At 39.5% G+C, this 22,548-nt stretch overlaps 2 protein-coding genes across 2 annotated transcripts in view; one reads left to right on the top strand and one right to left on the bottom strand.

The window, feature by feature from the left end:
• The window catches only part of PPP2R2D (protein phosphatase 2 regulatory subunit Bdelta), a 38,222-nt gene extending 35,186 nt beyond the window's left edge, over positions 1-3,036 (top strand). Inside the window, exon 10 of the mRNA XM_089669300.1 lies at positions 141-3,036. Within this exon, the coding sequence (XP_089525426.1) occupies positions 141-420 (280 nt within the window). The 3' untranslated portion in view covers positions 421-3,036. The remainder of the gene's footprint in view (positions 1-140) is intronic.
• Positions 3,037-11,533: 8,497 nt separating this feature from the next.
• BNIP3 (BCL2 interacting protein 3) overlaps positions 11,534-22,548 on the bottom strand; it is a 55,818-nt gene continuing 44,803 nt past the window's right edge. Inside the window, exon 6 of the mRNA XM_089669285.1 lies at positions 11,534-21,562. Within this exon, the coding sequence (XP_089525411.1) occupies positions 21,517-21,562 (46 nt within the window). The 3' untranslated portion in view covers positions 11,534-21,516. The remainder of the gene's footprint in view (positions 21,563-22,548) is intronic.

Genomic DNA, 22,548 nt, shown 5'->3' with positions numbered 1-22,548 from the left:
TTGCACTTGCAGAGTGCAGCTGCATCTTGCAAAGTGTATAGTCTATTTGCCTTTAGTAAATCAACTCCATTGTATGCTTTTTTTTTTTTTTTTTTTTTTTTTCCTTACTAAGTGATTTAAGTGTTTATCATATTTTTTAGTGCGATTATGACGGGATCTTACAACAACTTCTTCAGAATGTTCGACAGAAACACACGTCGGGATATCACCTTGGAGGCCTCTAGAGAGAGCAGCAAACCACGTGCCATTCTAAAGCCAAGGAAAGTCTGTACGGGTGGTAAGAGGAAGAAAGACGAGATCAACGTCGACAGCCTAGACTTCAACAAAAAGATTCTACACACTGCATGGCACCCTAAAGAGAATATTATTGCTGTTGCTGCCACCAATAATTTGTATATATTTCAGGACAAAGTTAATTAAAGATGGTATTTTCTTTTTTTCCTTTTTTTTTTCTTTTTTTTTTTTTCCTTTTCCCCTCTCCATAATTTTGAGGACAAAGTCTTGTTCTTGCATAGTTAAACCTAGTTGTTTATCTGTAAGAGATCAGACCGTGTTGTCCTACCACTAAACAAAAAATTGGATGCGCTTTCCTGTGTAGAAAATAAATGAAAAACAAATTGGCAGGAAGCCAACCTGGATTTTTTTTTTTCATGGTAATGCTCCATACAGTAAGGAGGAAGCCAGGGCCACCTAGTGTCCATAACCCAGAGGGCAAGACCGCTAGGAGCAAAACTCAAGAGGTCAGTACTCTGCCTGTGTTTAAATGAATTTATTTCATTGCCATAGACCAATTTCATTAGCTGGAGGGAAACAGAAACTTAGTGTTTTAAATGTAATAGTTTGACCTTTCCATTGTTCTGTAATTGTTAATGGACTTTGGCCTTAATTCAGAACGGAACTACAGTTTTTCTCCTTTTTGTTTTACTTCCTAAGCCTAACCATCAAATCCAAACAATGAAATGCTATAAAGTTGCCTAACAGCAGTAATTATGTGGCATTGTTGGCCACTTGTGGAAAAAAATTAAATTAAAAAAAGTGACCACCTACCCCCAATTCTTCAGCACGTTGGAATTTTGCAGGTCTTGGCCAGGAAAAGCTCTGATTGTGTAATGTAGGAGCTTCATAAGCAGCACCCAGTGTAGCAGAAGGCACAGGCACATTTTTTACTGGGTGCTGCACACTGGACTTCATATTTGCTGCTCTCTCATGGCAAGGAAAGATGAATATTCCCTGCAGCTTGTTTTCACAAATCCTGTCTTTCCACTTCAGTCACAGCTACTGGCGTTACTGTGCACCTTGGTCCATAAAGTCCCATTATTTTTACAGTGAGTAATCACTATTGGGTGACATACTATCAGTAAGTATGCAAATCAAGAATCCGCTACATTGCTTTGACTGCCCTAAACTATTAAACGGTGAAAATCGACTAGTTAACAGTTACTACACATAAATTCCCATTGTCTGTAACATTCCTGTAATCTTTCTGTAGGCTTGGCCATTGCTGTATTTGAGCAGTTCATTTGAATTGGTTCAGTAGGCAGTGCCAAGCACCTTCCCCTCCTCCATTCACTGTATTTCTAACCACTTTCTTGTGGAAACCCCTTTATGAAATTTGTTAATAAAGTATGAAAAGAAGCAGGCTTTTTTTTAGAATTTGGACTTTTCTATTTGCCTTTTTTTTCCTGTATACTGTTGATACAACCCAGCTGACTTTGTATTTTCAGCATTCATGTGTTGCAACTTTTTATTTTTTCCTTTATTTTTAATGAAATGGTAAGGTTTCAGCACCATTCAGCTGAGAAGTTGTATTTCCCAGCATGCTCTGCTTGCCAGGACTACTATGGGATTTCCATATTCTCAAGACCTGTCATTTGACTGAATTTTAACCTACTTGGTTATATTTGTCGGTATCCAGTGAACGGAAGTTAAAAGTACAGGGGTTTTGCACAGTATTATGTAGGACGGTTGTAACATGCTAACAATTGTCATAGTGTACCTAATGTGCATTATTATTATTATTTTTTTTTTTTATACGGTTTTTTTGTTTTTGTCTACTCCATCACTGCACCTCAGCCCGGGACATTTTTAATTTGTTAATGCCAAACAATATTTTTATATTTTTGTTTCTTACAAAATGGCTGCAATGAACAAATAGGTTTAACTGTAAACAGTTGCTTGACACTTGGAATTGGTTTCCTATAGCTAAGTAGGCGAGATGCGTCTAGTCGTAGGAAGCTGAGACTGGTACTAAGTGCAAGAATTTTGTGCCTCTTTGGAGACGAGAAAACACGTTGACCTTCAATCTGTTTTTAATAAATTCATTGGTCAGTTCAGACAGTAATAATATGCAAGAACAAAATATGTACCTCATCCCCGATTAATGTCCATAGAGTGCCACTCTTCATATTAGACTTGGCTCAAGACAAAGGCCAACTCTTCCTTTCTGGCAAATTTGATATTTTAAGGCAGGATGGCAAAATTAGCTTTCTAAATGGTGTTGCCCATCTTGTATGCTTCATGATGGTTTAGACTCTTAAAGAATTAGCACTGCCTAATAGGAAGTGTTCAATTGTGTGCGTGCGTGTGTGTGTGTTGGGAACTTGGAATGTTATGAATATTTAAATGTTCGTGTGATTGGCTGTACAGAATTGTAGTCCTCCATGGTAATGAAACTTTCATACACTGACACTTCCAAACACTGTAGAAGCACAACAAATTGGGTAAAACACTGTTTAAAGAGCTGATTGATTCACTTTTCTGTCTTTAAAGTATGACTTTTTAAGAAAGGTGCAGTTGCGGTTTGAAATTCAGATTTTTTTTTTTTTACATAAACAAAGGCTTAAAATATTAAAAAAAAATCTTCCTATCTTGTATATTGGTTGTGACACTATTTCAAATTGCTAAGTTGTGAAACTTTTTGGCCATAAAATCTGACCATGTTCATGAAATAGAAAACAGACCTATACAACGGGATTGTATATATTTGTTCAATTATTTTGACCAAAAAGTTTAATAAATTTTAAATGTTTACCTGAATTTGAGTTGTGTGTTTATAATTTATTTTTTTGCATTCTTTTTATATAACCAGTTTTTTTTTTTTGTTTTTTTTGTCTACTGTACTAAGAGAAAAAGTATTAACTGCTGTGAACAAAGTGAGTTCTGCAGCTGCTACACACTTTTAGCAAGGCACTTTCAGCTCTGATTGCCCATTTAAATATTCAGTTTAAAGCGGTAGTACTGCAGGTAAAAAAATTTTTAATGTGCTAGTATGCATCTCACACTAGCACATTTATGAAGGACTTACTTTAACACAGCTCTCCAGCAGCGCGCTGTCACTGCTGACAGGGCTTCCATCTTCACCTGGTCTTCCTTCCGGATTCACGAACTCCAGCTGTCTGACCGAAACGTCACTCCCGCACATGTGCAGGGGTGTCCCCAGGCCACGGCACAGTGCTTTAAAGGAATGACACGGGTATGCTCTTCCTTCAGAGCGCATGGGCCTGCTCTCAAAAAGAGCTATCATCTTTTTACTTTCAGATAAGCTTTATTAGAGTTTACTACCACTTTAATGATTTTCAAGTGTGTTGTGGATGTTTGCACTGTGGCCCTATGACATCCAAATGTATGCACGATTTCTGCTTATGTGAAAGAACAAGAATTTCTTTCCATTGTTCCACAGCATTTCTTCCAATTGTGACACACCGTTCTGCTAATTGGGTGGATATAGAAATAGAATCACTCCCCTTTTTAAAATCACATTTTGTTTTGCAGCCTGAAATGAAGAGACAGTTTTTGTTTTATCCAGCTGTGCAACTTATATAACACCAACATGGCAGAAAAAAAACACTGAGTTGGAAAAAGAATCACCCCCCTCCTAATGACTCAATTGGGTGTAGCTAATCACCTGCTCAATAGCACACAAAGCAATTTGACTTTCCACTGTGAACAGCTGTTGTCATTTTGATTAGCTCAGCATTAAAAGAGCTTTCCTGAAACATTTCAGTCTTTGATAGTGCAACTAAAGCAAACAATCAACTATGAGTGGCAAGGTACCTGAGCAAGATCTCTGAGATAAAGTTGTGGCCAGGCACAAGTCAGGAGATGGATACAAAAAAAATGTCAAAGGCTTTATCAATACCTAGAAGCACAGTGAAGTCTATTAAGAACGGAAGGTATTTGGTACAACACTCCCTGGGCCATGACGTCGCTCCATACTGGATGAAAGAGCCAGGAGGAAACTGGTCAGAGATGCTACTAAGATTCCTACAGCAACTGAAGCAGTTTCAGGCATTTATCACAGTGGTCGTTGTGTACATGTGACGACAAGATCACAAATTCTCCACAGATGTGGCTTGTATGGGAGGGTTTCAAGCAAATAGCCACTTCTCAAGAAATGCCACATGCAGTCACAACTGAGCTTTGCCAAAATGCACCTTGGAGATTCTGAGTCCACATGGGAAAAAGGTGTTCTGGTCAGATGAGACTAAAATTGAATTATTTGGCCTCAACACTATATGTCTGGTGGAGATCCAACACACTGCACTTATTATATAAGTGAGTATTTTGACAAAAATCATCATTTTTATGCATACTGTCCAACTCCAAGCTGTGTAAACCTGAATGCTTATTGGATTTAAGCATATCGTGTAATGAGACCGTGCAGCCTAAGGAGATCAATGCCCTATAGCAATGTGCATGTTTATTAGGCAGTTACTTTTCCTCAGGAAAAATAGGCCAAAAAGCTTTAACTGACTGAAATGTCAAAAATTGTAAAAGTATTTCAGAGGGATTCAGCGCTCTTAAAACTAAGATATTGGGGTGTGATCACAGAACCATCAAACATTTTGTTGCAAATAGTTAAAAGGGTTGCAAGAAACATGTTGAGAAAAAAAAAGATACAATTTAACTGTCAAAAATTGCAGAATCAAACGTGACGCTACCAGGAACCCATTAGTCTCATATTGCAGAACTGCAACCTACCTGGAGTGCCCAGAAGTACAAGGAGCTCAGAGATATGGCCAAGGTAAGGAAGGCTGAAACCCGACAACCGCTGAACAAGACACATAAGTTGAAACATCAAGACTGGGCCAAGAAATATCTGAAGAAAGATTGTTCAAAAGTTTGATGGGCCTGTGGCTGGATCAGTAATGGGCACAGAGCTCCACTTTGACTCAGACACCAGCAAGGTGGAGGTGGGGTACTGGTATGGGTTGGTATTATTAAAGATGAGCTAGTTGAACCTTTTTAGGTGACGATGGACTCAAAATAAACTTCCAAACCTACTGCTAGTTTCTAGAAGACACTTTCTTCAAGCAGTGGTACAAGAAAAAGTCTGCATCTTTCAAGAAGACCATGATATTTATGCAGGACACTGCTCTATTGCATACATCGAAGTACTCCACTGCGTGGCTTGCCAGTAAAGGCCTTAAAGATTAAAAAATAATGAAATGGCCCTCTTTGTCACCTGACCCTATTGAGAACTTTTGGGCCTTTCTTAAACGGGAGATTTAAGGTGAAGGGAAACGGTACACCTCTGGGAGGCTGTGGTTGCTGCTGCACAAAAAGTTGATTGTCAACATCAAGAAACTGACAGACTCCATGGCTTATTGAAAAGAAGGGTGGTTATTTTGGTCACTGATTTTTTTTTTGGTGTGTGTGTAAATGTCAAATGTTTATTTATAAATGTTGAGTTTTTTTATTCTCTTTAACAGGTGAAAATAAATGAGATGGGAAAATTTTTATTTAGTTGCATAATAATTGTGCACACATAGATATTCTCCCAAGAACGCCAAAACCTGACGCTTACTTTCTTAAATATTTAGGTTTGAGGTTTATTAACCTTTTGGATTGACCAAGAACACTGTAGTTCAATAATTAAATTAATCCTCTAAAATACAATTTGCCTAATAATTGTGCACAGCTCACCATCCAAATTAATCATTCTTACAGTAAAGCATGCATGTGGTAATATCCTGTTATGGGGGTATTTTTCTGCAGCAGAGACTTGAGCACTTGTCTGGCTAGAAGAAAAAAATGTACTGGGGCAAAAAAACATCAAATTCTTGAGGAAAATCTGATGCCCTCTGCCAGAAAGTTGCCAATGGGAAGAAGGTTTACCTTTTCAACAGGACAATTACCCACAGCACACAGCAAAAATGAACACACAGTGGTTGTAGGAGAAAAAAGTGAATGGCCTAGTCAGAGCCCAGACTTAAACTCCATTGAAAATCTGTGGAATGACTTAAAGACTGCAGTCAACATCAAATTTAACCAAAAAGTGCTGCGCAACCTCAAAAACATTGAAGGTATCTCATAAATATATCTACTACCAACACTGTATAATAATTACTTGGTGATACACAAATACAAAACAACAAATTGCAAAATAAGTGTATATGAAACAGTCCTTATAATCCACTTGAAAAAAATGTTGTATATATCTTTCCGTGCTCCAACTCCGTGCAGTGTCCCTACATAAAAGAACAAGCGTGCGCTGAATGTCCTCAAGCTGCTACACCTCCATACATCTCCACCGGTCAATACTGCCGCTTACCTCCACACATTGACCAACTGTCAGATTTGGTCAAAAACTGCTTTCTCAGTATTCTAGGTAATACTCTTCACAGTTTTCTGCCAATGGTTCTATGTATCTCATATGTGCCATTAAAATGGGGGAAAGAATAAAAGACCTCTCATAGTGCAATAACTCCAGACTCTCACTTTATTCACAAAAGAGTTATTACTCAAATATAGTGTACAAATCCTGTGCACAGAAATAATTGCCTTTTTCATACAATCCAAGTTGCCCCCTAAAGGAAAAATACCCAACCACAGTGCAGTAAGTAAAATGGCCGACTCTGTACTTCCAGCATTATGATGTCATGTAACCATACTGCTGACGCTTTTCATCAAGAACAACATGACTTCTTCATACTGGCAATCACAGCCAGTGAGCCAATGAGAAAAGAAAGGGAGTGGGGCCAAGCGACAGCTCCATGCGTGAATAAACACATGGAGCAGCGGGTGCCCCCATCGCAAGCTGCCTGCTATGGGGGCATCTGACAGGTGGGAGGGGTCAGAAGCACCGTCAGGGGACTCATGAAGAGGAGGATTTGGACTGCTCTGTGCAAATCCACTGCAGAGAGCAGGTAAGTATGATGTGTTATTAAAGAAAAAATTAAAAAAAGCCTTTAATATCTCTTTAAGAACAAAGGCAGCAAATGTACATGCTGGGTGTAGTGCATTTCCTCTGAAAATCTGAGTAAATTTGGTTGTTCCAAACATTGTTCAGAAGAACAGCGTATTTTGATTAAAAAGTTGATTGGAGAGAGGAAAAGGTAAAGAAGTGCAGCAACTGTTAGGCTGATCAGCTAAAATGACCTCAAATGCTTTAAAATGGCAACCAAAACCAGAAAGACATGGAAGTAAATTGAAAATTACCATATGAATTGATCGAAGAATAGCTAAAATGGCAAAGACTGAGCAAATGATCAGCTCCAGGGTGATCAAAGAAGGTCTAAAGTTACCTGTGAGCACTGTAACAATTAGAAGACGTCTATGTGAAATCAAGCTATCAGCAAGAAGCCCCCTCAAAGTCCCATTGTTGAAAAAATTACATGCTGTAGAGTTTACTGTGACAGGAGTCACTTTGGGTGGGGGGCCCATGGAACACAGCCAACTTTAGAGAGGTGGGAGAAACCCTGTCTCAGCTCCCCATATCCCTCTTATGTGTAAGTTACCATGTGCCTGTTTGGGGTACAGGGTGGAATGTCCTGCTATTGTGTAGACATGTTTAGGTGGGGGTTGTTCATTGTTCACTGCCATGGGGCTGCATCCCATTGTTCTATTGTGTGTGTGGCTTGGGAGCAAACTATTATGGGATGTATGTGTTTGTGCATTGGCTTGGTGGGGGGTGTTTCTGGCAGCCCTTTTCCCCCTGATGGGACTGCCTGCTGATGTTTTTCCTTTTACTGAGTGTGTATTTCCCCACCCCGTGTACATATCTATGTATATATCTTGTATCTGTTAAAAAAAAAAGCAGTCTATCTCCCGGAATCCTTCAAGTCTGGTGCTGTCTCTTGTATGGTCAAAGGTGGTGTCCGTGGATCTGTGTTCGGACAGGGAGTGGGAGTCTAACGGAAATACCCTAGTGCAGTCGGGGTCCGGTTCCGTTACAATTTGTCAAAGAACACATTGACTGGCCTAAAGAGAAATGGTGCAACATTTTGTGGACTTATGAAAGCAAGATTGTTTTTTTTGGGTCTAGGGGATGCAGACAGTTTGTCAGATGAATAAATTCAAGTCACAGTACACTGTGAAGACCGTGAAGCATGGTGGCTCAAGCATCATGATATGGGGATGTGTTATCGCATACCAGGGATCATGGATCTGTCTGAATACATCAAAATACTTGAAGAGGTCATGTTGCCTTATGCCGAAGAGGAAATGCCCTTGAAATGGGTATTTTAATAAGACACCGACACCAGTGAGCAGCATCTTGGCTCCAGGCCAACCAGATTAACGTTATGAAGTAGCCAGCCCAATCCCCGGACCTTAATCAAATAGAAAACGTGTGGGGTGACATCAAAAATGCTGTTTCTGAGGTGAAACCAAATATGCAGAGGAATTGTGGAATAGAAACTTAGAAAAATGACGTTACAAAAAGACCAAGTGGTTCATCAAGTCCACCCATTTTTTTTTTTTCTTTTTTGTTAGCTTTTTTTTTTTTTTTTTTTTTGTTAGTATAGATCTATGCTTGTCCCAAGCATGTTTGAAGCTATTTACTGTTGGCTGGTTCACTACCTCTGTTGGAAGTTTATTCAAAGCATCACCTACTCTCAGTGAAATACTACTTTCTGAGATTAGTTTTGAACTTTCCTCCAGTTAGTTTAAAGGATAAGTTCACCTTTGGGAACACGGTACATGTTCCACCCGTTTTTAGGTGGCTATGTTCCCATAGCCGCAGCTGTTGCAAGAGAAGTTTCTGTGAATGAATGAACGGCAAGTCCCAACAGCCTTAGCGGCCGTAGGCTTGTAGTTTTCAATGAACTACCACGGAGCACCGTGGTAATTCATTGAAGCTTCCTGTCAGAATATCTGTACATCTTGTACAGCAAGCAGATATTCTGACAGGTCTGCAGGAGACCTGCATGGCATCAGCGACCTACTGATCGTTGGTGCAATGCTTTCCAGGCTCCTGTAGACAAAAATAATAAATGCACTTTTTTGTCTAAAAGCTGAACTTATCCTTTAAAAGGTCATGTCCCCATGTTCTTGATTTTGGTTTCCTGTTGAAAATACTGCCCTCCTGAACCTTATTCACTCCCTTGATGTAGTTAAAGATTTCAGTCATGTCTCCCCTTTCCCTTCTTTGCTCCAGACTGTACATGTTAAGTTCCTGAAGTCGCTCTTGATATGTTTTATCCCCCATATCTTTCACCATTTTTGTTACCCTTCTGTGGACTCATTCTATCTTATCAATATCTTTTTGTAAGTGAGGTTTCCAGAACTGGACCCAGTATTCTAAATGAGGTCTAACTAAAGCTCCATGTAGGAGAATCAGGACCTCCTTCCTCCTGCTGGTGACTCCTCTAGTGATGCATCCTAGAATTCTATTTGCTTTCCCCAGTGCCTGGCCACACTGTTTGCAATCATTTGAAAGAAATACCCCCAAATCCTTTTCCTCTGAAGTGCTGGCCAACACTGTACCCCCAATGTTGTACTCTCTCAAGGGTTTTTTTTTACATTTAGAAACATTGAACTGCAATTTCCACTTTTACCAATCTTCCAGCAATGCCAAATCGTGTTTCAGGTTGCAGACACCTCCTGGGATATCAACCCTATTGCACACCTTTGTGTCATCCTTTAGTTATATCACTTACATATAGATCGAATAGAACAGGACCTAGTACAGAGCCTTGTGGTACACCACCATTGATGGGTCTCAGCGTCTGTAAATGGGGTTTACTCGGAACACTCTGGTAGCACCCTTGGGTGATCCAGTGGATATGCAGCTAGCTAATGGATAGATAAGTCCCAAGTGAACCCCATTTACAACCACACTCTGGTATCTATCCTTTAGCTAGCTGCATATGTACTGAACCGCCCAAGGGCTAAGTCCTAGCTTGGACAACTTTTGTATTAGATCATTATGTGGAACTTTATCAAATCACCTCAAGCAAAATGCTTTGCTGAAATCAAGACATGCTGGGGTTTATTTACTAAAGCTGGAGAGTCCAAAATTAGACTCCCTTCTGCATAGAAACCAATCAGCTTCTAACCTCAGCTTGTTCAATGATCTTTGGCAATGAAACCTGGAAGCTGATTGGTTTCTATGCAGAAGGGAGTCTGATTTTGGACTCTCCAGCTTTAGTAAATAAACCCCTGCTATGTCCACAGCACCACCCTGGTCCAAAACATTGGCAATATAGTCAAAAAATCCAATCAGATTAGTCTGACATGATCTGCCCTCAGTAAAGCCGTGCTGCTTTGGGTCCAGCAAATTGAAAAGAAGGATCATTGATCACTTAAAAACCACACAGTGATTCCATTAACTTGACTATAACTGATGTTAAACTCGCTGGCCTGTAATTGCCAGCTTCTATTTTGCTTTCCTTCTTGTGAATAGGTACAATATTAGCTGTCCACCAGTCATGGGGAACTTCTGTTAGAATGTAGTGCAATCGTCCTGGGCTGGAATACCTGTTCACAGGTGCCAGAAATTGGTCGACTCCATGCAACACAGATGTGAAGACGGAAAGCTAAATCTTCAAGCATTTTTCAGTTTATACAGTAAATGTGTTTGTAGAGAAAAATGCAGACACTTATATTTCTTTGAACAGCCTAATATTTCCTTTTTTTCACTTTCCGTAAAATAACAAATCTGAAACATTTTTCTTCATGTTTTGATTTGGAATAGACTGTGCAGTGTTCCCAATGCATTTGTGTGTATGGAAGTAAGCCCTGGTTCACACTGGTGCGACTTCAGGTGCAGCATGCAATTTACAAATTGCACCTGAAGTTGCAGCTAATGTATTTCTATGGCACGGTCTTAATCAGTGTGATTTCAAGTAGCGCGATTTTAAAAAATGGTTCCTGCACTACTTTTTTTCTGATTTCATTGTGACTTGCATTGATTTCTGTTAAGTGAAGTTGCAAGCCGCAGTGAAATCGAAGGTACAAATCGCACTGATCTGCAGCTTTGAAATCATGCTACTTCACTTAAAGTAGCGCGATTTCAAAGTTGCGTTCGGTGTGAACCAGGGCTAAAAGCTATTATAAGGATTTTGAACTTTACTCACTTTTTTTTTTAAACAAACTGCTTTTATTTTGAACACAAATGTATGTATGTGTGTATAATATGTATAATTTTTCTCACTTAAATACATTTAATGGTGCATCAATGACTGCAGAGCTACATCAATTTTGTGGTTTTTTTATAGCTTCCTATGAGATAGGATTTAAGCACTGCATCTGGACCAATTTTCATCATTGGGTGACACCACCTATGAAGCTACAAAAGCATTCCAGACAGTTGGCATTGGAAACACTAAAAATTTTATTATAGCTTTGACTTTAATGAAATGTATTTTAAAACCACAATATTTCTGATTGTATGCTGTCATAGATGAAATTCAGTAACTTAAAACAGTTTGATATACAAGACAGAGCAATTTCTAAACAACAAAGAAGGAAATTCCAAGTTGGACGTATCACCATATTTATCTGCTTTTTCCTCTAGTTTTCATGGCTGCAGTAGACAATACTGACATTTTTGATCAGAATTGTGCTTATAAAAACTGAACCATACATGGAGATGTTGGCTAAATTATCCAAATAAGAATGTATCATTTTCTAGAAAAACAAAGCAAGCCGGTTGCTCTTTGGCAAGCTGCGCCAATTTTAATTCCAGTTTACTTAAATCGGCCCCAACACACCTCATAGGTGAATGTCTCACACAGCCAAGGAGATTCGTTATTTTCTCTCCCTGGGCAGCATGGGTGGGAAAAAAAAAAGAAAAAAGAATTTGTTTTCCCTCAATGGGAAAAATTAGGTATTTCTGCAAATCAGACAAAGGGAGTGGGACAATAAATACATTCAGACAGTTGATGAAACCATTTTGTTACCAAAAAACAGCCTTACAAAATTACTTTGGTTTGAAATGCAACACAACATTCACTTGTTTGCAACATAAATTCTATATTCATTTACAATGTATATACAGAGATTAAAGTATAGCTAAAATTAAAAAAAATTTCTTTAGATTTGAATGAGGGCGAAGGATTAGAACTATTGTCAGGTTTATATTGCTAACTATGTTCCCAATATGGAGATTTGCTCAAACTCTCTGAATCGCCAATGTCCCAGAGTGAGGGTTAATTCAAAATTCTGAGTTGCCACCAGAACAGGAATTGAGGGTAAATCTGCCAATAGGGGGAGAAGACACTGTGCCAATGGTCTAAGAGGATTTTTTTTTTTTGTTCACATTGATTCTCTCACTTCCTGTTGAGCTGAATGGAAGCGAAGGGAAATATCTCTTGAGACACAGAGATGGCAAATAAAAAAACAACTGACACTGGGTTCAATCCTCCTTCCTCGATCCAAAATGCAAAGAAAAAGTTTTGACTTTAGATAACAGTTACAGAATATAATCACAATTTACAAGAAAGTCATTAAAATAAAAATCTACCTTAAAATTGTGCTTAATCTTTGATTTCCAAGACATTAAGGTGCTTTTCCAGGAGTTCTTGTACAAATGTATAATGGCAATGGCAAATCTCTTCTATGATGCCGCTCACCAGGCCACAGATAACTTGGCATGGTTTAGCATGTTTCAGAGTGCTATGGGACTTGAAGGTCATCTCCAGGTAGTGAGGAACATTTCACACTGCTGCCTTTTCCTACTGAGATATTTCGGTCAGGTTTTCAGTGCTGTGTCCCCACACTGAAGATGATTAAGTTGTGTTGTCAGCACACCAGCAAGCTTTTTGTAAAGTTCAATTTTATTGCACGAGCACAAAGACAATATTTTGGAAACACACAGGAACCCGTTGTCAGGTGACACACTTTGCAAGGATCTTGTTGGCGTGCTGATAATGTATCTTATGTTAAAGACTGTGACCAGTCGGGGAGTCATTGCAGCACCCTCTTGACCATATGGCTGATGCTGGTATTGTGAGCAAAAAGAAGATACTCTGCACACACACTGCAGATGTCGCTTATGTTCTCTATGATACCCTTCACCTGGACAGAAAGGGAAGGACAATCTTCCTAATGGGCCTACAGACAGCAATAAAATCCTGACCTACTTACTTCCTGTTCTACCTGTCAAGGAGTGAGTGGAAATCCTCCAAATAGGAATATAGACAGATTCTAACCCTTCCACACTCTAAAGGGTTTAAAAAGGAAAAACAAAAAACAGATGAGACTGCAAGTTCCCGATCAGTTAACCTGGTCCTTGCTTCACTACACAGTGAGGGTTATTTACTAAAATTGCATGGGGCAGCTCTGCATTGAAACCAATCAGCTTCCAGGATTTAATGTCAAAGCGTAATTGAACAAGCTGAAGCTAGAAGCTGATTGGCACCAGATGTACAGCTGCACCAGATTCTGAGTGCTCCAGTTTTAGTAAATCTATGACTCACAGACATCAGCCAGAGTCACTTGGCTTACATATGCAGTTTACTTTCTACCTAGTGCAGGAAGGATCATAATGACAAGCTAAAATCTACTTCAATAATGGAAGCTCCCATGTTTGTCCCCTTACCAGCTCCTTTTAAAATGGAGTTCCACCTGAAAAAAAAAATAAATAAAAGTCAGCAGCTACAAAAACTGTAGCTGCTGACTCTTAAAATACAGATGCTTACCTGTCCCTCGGTCCAGAGGTGTCCTCACCACAGCTGGTTTCATCAGCCATCTTCTGTCCCCGGTATCTTCAGTGTGGGCACCTGGCTGTGACAGCTTGCGGCTTCACAGCTGGGTGCCCACTGCGCATGTGCGAGAAGCACTGCACTTTGTGAATGGCCCCATAGTCTTCTGAGATCTGTCACATGTCCCAGAAGACTATAGGGAGGGAAGGGGAGGACAATTTCCGCTTCCAATTGCCTAGGTTGATCGCAGCAGAAGTGGGAGCGGGTACCTGTCAAATTCAGGTACCCCCTCTCCCCGTATTCCTTAAAGGTGCCAATCCTTAATGGGGAGCGGGGGACAAAGGCTTAAAGCGGAACTTCCCCTTTTAGGTGGAGCTCCGTTTTAACAGGAGGCAGGTGACATTGTCACCTACCCATACAGGGCAAAGTAGCAGCATCTCCTGAAAGCCCATCCCCCAGCAAGGTAAACTCATTAATCTAAAGCCTAGAAAATCAGACGAACGACTGTCCAACATGCCACAAAAGGTGCGTATCATGATGTAACCGGCAATAGTATTAAAGTGGTTCTAAAGCCTCAAGGTTTTCTACTTTAATGCATTGATGTAAAAAAACCTGTGTGTCAAAACTGGCCCCCTCACCCCCCCCCCCCATACTTACCTGAACCCCATCGAGATCCAGCGCCATGCACGAGAGCTGCTCCTGGCTTTGTCCCTCCTCAATGGGCAGATAGATAGCAGCAGAAGATATTGGCTCCCACTCCTGCCAATCAACTCCAGTGATGAGGAAGCAGAGGGTGGGCCCGAGTCCCACTGTCCTGTGTCAATGGACACATCAGCGGGACTCAGGAGTGAGCCCACATGAGTGCCTCCCTGGGAAACAGCTTCCTATTGGGGGCACCAACAAGAGAGGAGGAGCCAGAAGCGCCCAGTGGGGACCTGAAAAGAGGAGGATCAGGGCCGCTCTGTGCAATTCTATTGCACAGAACAGGTAAATATGATATGTTTGTAAAGGAATTTTTTTTTTAAAATAACAAATCACTTTAACTTGCATGAAAATTCTTAACCGACAAAAGGCAAACATAGCTTCATACTAGTGTAGTAGAACAGAAAGTGTAGGGTCGTTCTTTGGATCTGATCATGCATGTTTTTTTTTCTGATTACTTCTGTACAATTACTGTATACATTAAACGAAAACTGGACATTGTGTTCACGTATGATAATATTTTCTAGCTCGCACCCTCGCTTTTTGTTATCCAAAAAGTCAGAAACTGCTGTTGAAAGCATTATACGAACAATCAAATAACTGACCGATCATTCCTTGTATGGAAATTTTCTTATTTTCTTACCATGTGTACAGGCCATGAGGCCCCTCACTGCATTGGTGTTGAAGATGACTAAGGTGGAATAATCCTAGATCGTAAGCTCCAAGGATCAGGCCCTCCTATCCCTCTTGTATTGAACTATATTGTATTGTCTTCCTTTATATTGTAAAGCACTGAGCAAACTGTTGGTGCCATATAAATCCTGTATAATAATAACAATAATATGATGTCACTGCTTCTCTAACATCATAGTGTTTGGGCCTGCTGATTGGCCATTGTCACATGGAGAAGGTCACCTGCTCCATTAGAGGACCAGAGTGCAGTACGATGGGGGAAGGCAGACTGGTGAGTATACATTGCTGTAGGGCTTTCAGGAGGAGCCAGTACTCTGCCCTGAATGGGCAATATGATATTTTCAAGTGTTTCTGTATACAATTTGAATGCCGCTAACAACATCCTGTTTATACCCAGAAGCCTTTTGTAATCAGAAAAAAACTTTAACACCTTCCCACCCGGTCTATAGCAGACTGATGGCCAGGCGGGACACTGGCAGGACTGGGTGTCATATGACGTCCTATCAAAACGAGCCACTCACGCGGCTGCGGGGCTGCGCAGCAGCGCAATCTGTCACCGGCTGTGTCCATGGGACACAGCAGATGACATATCACTACACCGGCCCATTGCCAGTGTCATGTGACCAATCACAGCAGATCACATGCCAATTGTATACAATGTTTGGGTTCCTGTCATGCTATCCATTGTATACAATTATTTTGTTAGCTATGACTGGTCAAGGCAGTCACATGATACAGACAGGGCCAATCACAGCCCATCTGTATCATGTGATCAGCTTTGCCCAATCACAGCTAATCACAACAAAAGACTGAATGAATCAGTTTCATTCAATAACAATGGATTGCAGATATCAATGAAATACATTGGTATTAGCAATCATAATGTGTTAAAAAAAAAATCCTGATCACTTGCCCAGAGTAGTTCAATGTTACTATGGTAACATTGTATTGCTTTGGTCACAGTGTGCTGAAAAATAAAATAGTAAAAAAAAAAAAAAATTCAATAAAAATAAAAAATAATAATAAACATTTGAAAAAAAAATACAAATTCTATTATTATTATTATTATCACCAAAGAAATGTAGCAGAATACATTTTGACCTAAATTTATGAAGAAATATTATTTATTTGCACAATTTTATAACCGGAATGAAGAAAAGTGTGGTTTTTTTTTTTTTCAAAAGTTTCAGGTGTTTTCTGTTTTATTTTGCAAAAAATAAAAAACTCCGTGGTGATTAAATACCACCAAAAAAAGCTCTATTTGTGTGAAAAAAATGATAAAAATTTCATATGGGTACAATGTTGTATGACCACGCAATTGTCAAAGTGTGACAGTGCTGAAAGCTGAAAATTGGCTTTGGGCAGGAAAGGGGGTATAAATGCCCGTTATTGAAGAGGTTAAGGGTCACAAAACCATGTGATCGGCCTTTGATAAAAGCTGCTATTGTACGACTGATAAACAACGCGCTTTTTCTGGGGCAGTGAAGCAGCTCCTATTCATCTACACCAAGTGTTTTGCTCCTTGACAGATGCCTTGTAATATTTAATAAGCATTAGGTTAATTATAGGCTATGTGTCACTTTTGAGATTCACATGTAATAAAACAGTAAACGAACAGGAAAAATATTGTAGTATCCATTATTTTTACTGTTCACACAGGAGAACACTCTGTATCGGGGTGGGTCGGGTGGCTGTCACAAAAAAATGGGCCTTTCCTATTAGTGTGCTGGCAGTGACAACTATCTGTAGGAAACAATGTGAGTGTGCAGTCTTCCATTACTGGCTCCATGGCACACATCACACTTCACAATGCAGATGCTTTCCATCTATGATGCATTGAAGTGTCAACAGTATCAAGCAAAGACTTTAGCAGCAAATCTTACTGCCACATGAATAGTACCGGACCCAACTAACCATTCAGTAAACTTTATTTTCCTATTCATACAGCCTATTTTACACCCAGTGTCCACCTCTTCAATCTTGGAATTTCGTACGACTTTTCGAACAAATATTCTTGTCCGAAAATCTACATGTGTATGGCCAGCTTTAGGCTGGCCATACACTATACAATTTTCTGTCCAATTTCCTTTAGATTTACCTTCAACTGTGAAGTGCAAGGGCCTGTCTGATTGGATACAACTGAAAGTATTGTTTAGGTTTGACCTCCTGTTATATAGTTTTTGGTAAATCTAAAGCAAAAATCTCAAGAAAATTGTATAATGTATGTATTTATGTAATTATTATTCAATTTTCATTATACAATTTTCTTCAGAATTTTGCTTTAGATTTACCAAAACCCATATAATATGAGGTCAAACGTAAACACTTTCAATTCAGGAAAGCCCTTGCACTACATAGTTGAAGGTAAATCTAAAGGAAATTGGGCAGGAATTGGACAGAAAATTGTATAGTGTATGGCCAGCCTAAAGCTGTAACATTAGTACCCAGGAATGAGGGTACATTCACAACACATGCAGAGGGACTGTGTTGGGGGGCTATCCCAGAGCAGTCCCACAACACGGCAAGGCAAAATGCCACTGTGTCCCGATAATGTGCAGGCACAGTGCACTGAAATAAAAAAATACTACATGCAGCTTTCTTTTAATGCAGTGCACGACTGGCACTTGAATTTTATAAGACGTATGTGTGACATCTTCATAAAGTTTGTAAAGAAAAAAAAAAGGAAACAGTGCAATGTGGCGAGATCAGAGCATCATCACAGTGATAAAAATATATATAAATAAATAATTAAAAAAAATCTAATTTCATAAAATTTAGGCCAATATATATTCTGCTACATATTTGTGGCAAAAAACAAAATCCCAATAAGCGTATATTGATTGGTTTGTGCAAAAGTTATTAGTGTCTACAAACTATGGTATATATACTGGAATTTGTACTTATTTTTTTTTATACTAGTAATGGCGGCGATCAGTGACTTATAGCAGGAGTGCGATATTGTGGTGGACAATCTGACATTAACTGACACTTTGTGGGAACCAGTGACACCAATACAGTGATCCGTGCTAAAAATATACACTGTCACTGCATTAATGACACTGGCTGGGAAGGGGTTAAACATCTAGGGCGATCAAAAGGGTTAAATGTGTGCCTAACAGTGCTTGGTGTGTGTATTGTGAGGTATTTTTACTAGGTAATGTGCTGGATTGTATTCCCTACTTTGCAGGTAAACAAAATCCACCACATCGCCACTGACAGGACATTGCTCTGCTGTCTCTCTACTAGGCTATCAGCGTGTGCCGGCGGTCATCCATTGGTCTGCACACTCTCATTGGCTTCTGCTGTGACTAATCACAGCAGAAGCGGCACACCGGCAGCGCGAGTGCGCCCCCTAAGCCGAAAAGTGCAAAATCACATATATGTACAGGCGTACCTCGGTTTACGAATTTAATTTGTTCTTCAGGACTTTTCGTATTGCGAAAAATTCGTAAACCGAAATGCGGTTTCCCATAGGAATGCATTGAAAACCAATGAATCTGTTCTGGATCAGAAAAAAGTAAAAAGTCTTAAACCTGTACAAAACTCTTTATAAAGTGCACTCCAAAGTCAAATACTGTACAGGGACATGATTAAAAATGAATTCATAAATGCACTGAAAACCAATTTATCCGTTCCAGAGGTCAGAAAAAAGTCTTATCTTATAAAACTCTTTATAAAGTGTACTTTAAAGGCATAAAGAGACATGATTAAAAAAAAATTTGTAAGTGCATTTAAAACCAATTAATCCGTTCCGGAGGTCAGAAAAAAAGTTAAAAAAAAAGGCTTATCTGTTCAAAACCCTTTATAAAGTGCACTTTAAAGGCATAGTACTGTACGGGGACATGATTAAAAAAAAAAATAATTTGTAAATGCATTGAAAACCAATTGATCCGTTCGTATTGCGAAACAAATTCGTAAACCGAGCCATTATTTTCAATGGATTTTCATTCATAAACCGAAAATTACGTTAACCAAGACGTTCATATACCAAGGTATGCCAGTACGTGATTTTACACAGAGCGTCCGCCCTGTACCAGTACATCTGCTATGGAGTGGTTGGGAACTGGTTATACCAGTATAACAATGTTACTTACTTTGTCAACCCTGATATATCCCGGCATCCTTGTCTGTAAAACGGTTTTCTTCTTTCTTATTAAATTACAGACAACTTTTTCTGTGGTTAGTAAACCACGTAAAATCACTACCCCCATTTTCCTATTACCAGAAAAGTCTCTATGTGCACACTGAACATATACTGCAGACGTGTTATCAAATTTTACCATTTCTGAATAAGCCAAAGCAGATGTAGTGATTGAGATGTGATGGCTTACAGAAGTGAAAGTACATCTGATCCCGACCCAAACACTGTACCTCCAATTCAAAAAAGCAACAACTTTAACTAATGCCAGGTAGTGTTCTTTTGTTTCCCATAATAAGAGATTTGTTCGAGCCATATTTATTTCAGGTCCTTCCTTGGCTTCCACCTCTGGTAAGGACGAGCGGTCTATAGGGACCAAACATGCATGGCTACAAACCAAATCTACTTTTCATGAGCTCACTCTTAGACTACCAGGAGCAACTTGTGTACTCAAAAGTATACTACAATGTAGTATACTACAATGCATGCACTCCTTATAGGTGACTGGAAACAAACTCATTTGAGAATGTGGAAATGAGTTGAAAACTGGAAAAAAAAAAATCCCTTGTAAGGGGCTCTATTATTGGTCAGAACTATCAAATGAGGGATCCTCATATGAACTAAAAATATATTTTAATATTTATTAATTTATAAATATATAAATCATATTTATTGATTTGTATGCAAGATTAAAAATAATGTACCAAAAAATGTATGTATAGCTAAAACTTTGGTGGGATTTGAACGTTTATCGGGTTTTTATTGCTGTCTGTGTTCCTGTTAGGTGGGCTCTATTTGCCCTGGTGTTGTCACTAAGATAGAGCTGATGATAAATCCAATATTTTACATTTGTAACCAGACTAGGGATAGAAGGTAAAAACTTCTAATGGGGAAAAACATTCCAATGAAAACAGGGGAATTCAGCTTACTATGTAGGAATTTACTTTCACTTCCTGTTGCATCTCTGGGACAGGAAGTGAAGTGAAAGTCCCCCATCAGGATAAAGATGGCAAAACCATAAACAGGTCTTTAATCTTTTCCTATGCTATCCAAAAATGTTGAAATGCTAAAACTGACCATGGGAAGCTAAGACAGCCACATGCATCTGAACAAAACCAAATTTGGCACCCTTTGCTTTAATGCCCATCTCCAGGCAAAATTGGCAGCCATCTTCCCTCCACTCATTCTCATTCACAATTTTGTAAGCCCCTCTTCACTTACCTGTATCCACCATGGGACCCTCAATGGCACCTCTTCCGTGAGTTCAGACCAGTGATCCAGCGATGCAGTCCAGGCTGCCACCTACTGGTCTTGCCGTTGTCCATCATAGTCCTCCAGAGCTTGAGAGGACCCTTCTTCTGGACAGGTCCATGTCACCTAGGCAGTGATGTGGGCAACTAAAGATGGACTCCCACTCTGCAGCGAAGAAGCAAAAACTCAGAACCCAGCAAATCAGGTAACTATTTAGGATCATTTATCTTTTTTTTTTTTTTCTCTAAAATGAATGGGGTCATTAACTAGACAGGGGTAGATGGGCTTCCCTGACCAGACCTAAGCTTTAAGCCTTTCTGTGCTCTACTATTTCTTGTACAGGAGAAGCTGCTTTTCCTGCCCTTAGGAAGCAGTGTTTAATGTATTTATCAGTGGGGATCATCAACAATAAGAAATAGCATTTGCAAACACTATTGATTATATTTCTTGCACTGCAGACTTAGCTAAATTTTTTTTTTAAAGTACCACCACAATGTACACCTATGGAATCTATTGAACCATGGCAACATACCAAGCCCAGTATGGTGGCAGCAAGATTATTCTCCACCATTGGCAGTATATTGGGTACTGAAATCAAGCTAAATGTCAACTGAACAAAGTAGGCACATTTTTTTTTTTTTGCCTGTACAGAGAACCGATGTTCTTTTAACAACTACAGTTCACAGTGGATGAAAGCCTAGAACATGCCAATGGATCTGAATGAAACAGTTATTTTCATTAAAGAGGTTTCTATCCCCCCCACTAATGATAGGCTTTATAAACAACATTCATTTATAGAGCAGAATATGATGACCAGAGGTCTGCTCTCTTCTCATGCTTGAATAAAGCTCCGCTCACTCCATTTTAGAATGTACCAGTGGAGGTCGTCAAACGCCTTCCAATATAAACCCTAAAAAAAAGAAAAAAGAAATATGTTTTGGTGAAATGGTTACTGAACATTCATGCAAGGACAGTCAATATGTCTCAAAGCTGAACCTCGGGCAGGAATAAATCACAAATGAATGCAGCTAGGTATTTCAGTACAATTAGTACATACCTGTAATTACCAGAATTCAGCTTGGTATCAGCCTCCTGCAATCCACTGTATAGTAGTCCTCACATGAGGGAATAGCAGGCCTTCTCTCCTTGTATTTGCATGCAACATATCTGACTGCAAGTCAATCAAAAGTGTTGTGTGCAAATGTGCATAATGATAGGAGGAAAGAACAGAGTTGACCTCATCAGACTCCTGCTCATTTGCTGTCTGAGGGTGCAAACCAGAAGTGGTTATTGGATATTCCAGATCTGGATGATGAGGACTGCACAGATATGTGGGATATGCCCTTTAGGCAGTTGGTCTCCCTTAGGGACAGGTTAATACAATTTAGGATTCTTAGCATAGAGCCTGTTACACGCTCCAGAGGATCCATCGGCTTAATCCCTCAATTCCTCCGTGTTCTGACTCAACTACTAGGCCATAAACTTTATCTCCAACGATGTATACAGCTATACCACGTGGTGTTGAATTTATCCCTTGCATCGGGTCAGACGTTTTAACTCAATGAATAAACTCACATGTTGAGGAAGTCAGATGAGGAAACCCATTCCAATGCTCCGTTTAATGGAGAATAATCATAGGTAGAAAAACGTTAATGTTGTATCCCACAAGGAAAGATGCATTCGGAAGACAGGATGCAGTGGAATGACTACTGGAGAGAGGCAGGGGAAGGGATATACACAAGTACGGTGAGAGAAAGAGCTCAGCTTAGACAGGAGAAGATAGCTTAAAAGACACAGAGCAATAATAAACAGGTGATGGTCACTGAGAAATAATAATAAATTAAATAGTGTAACACAACACTCCGATTTGTTGGCATTGCAATCAGGATTTGGTTG

Source organism: Staurois parvus, unplaced genomic scaffold (genome assembly GCF_062004578.1).
Source record: "Staurois parvus isolate SC_StPar_1 unplaced genomic scaffold, SC_StPar_1.0 ptg000009l, whole genome shotgun sequence".
Lineage (NCBI taxonomy): Eukaryota > Metazoa > Chordata > Amphibia > Anura > Ranidae > Staurois > Staurois parvus.
This window is presented reverse-complemented; position numbering and strand designations above follow the sequence as displayed.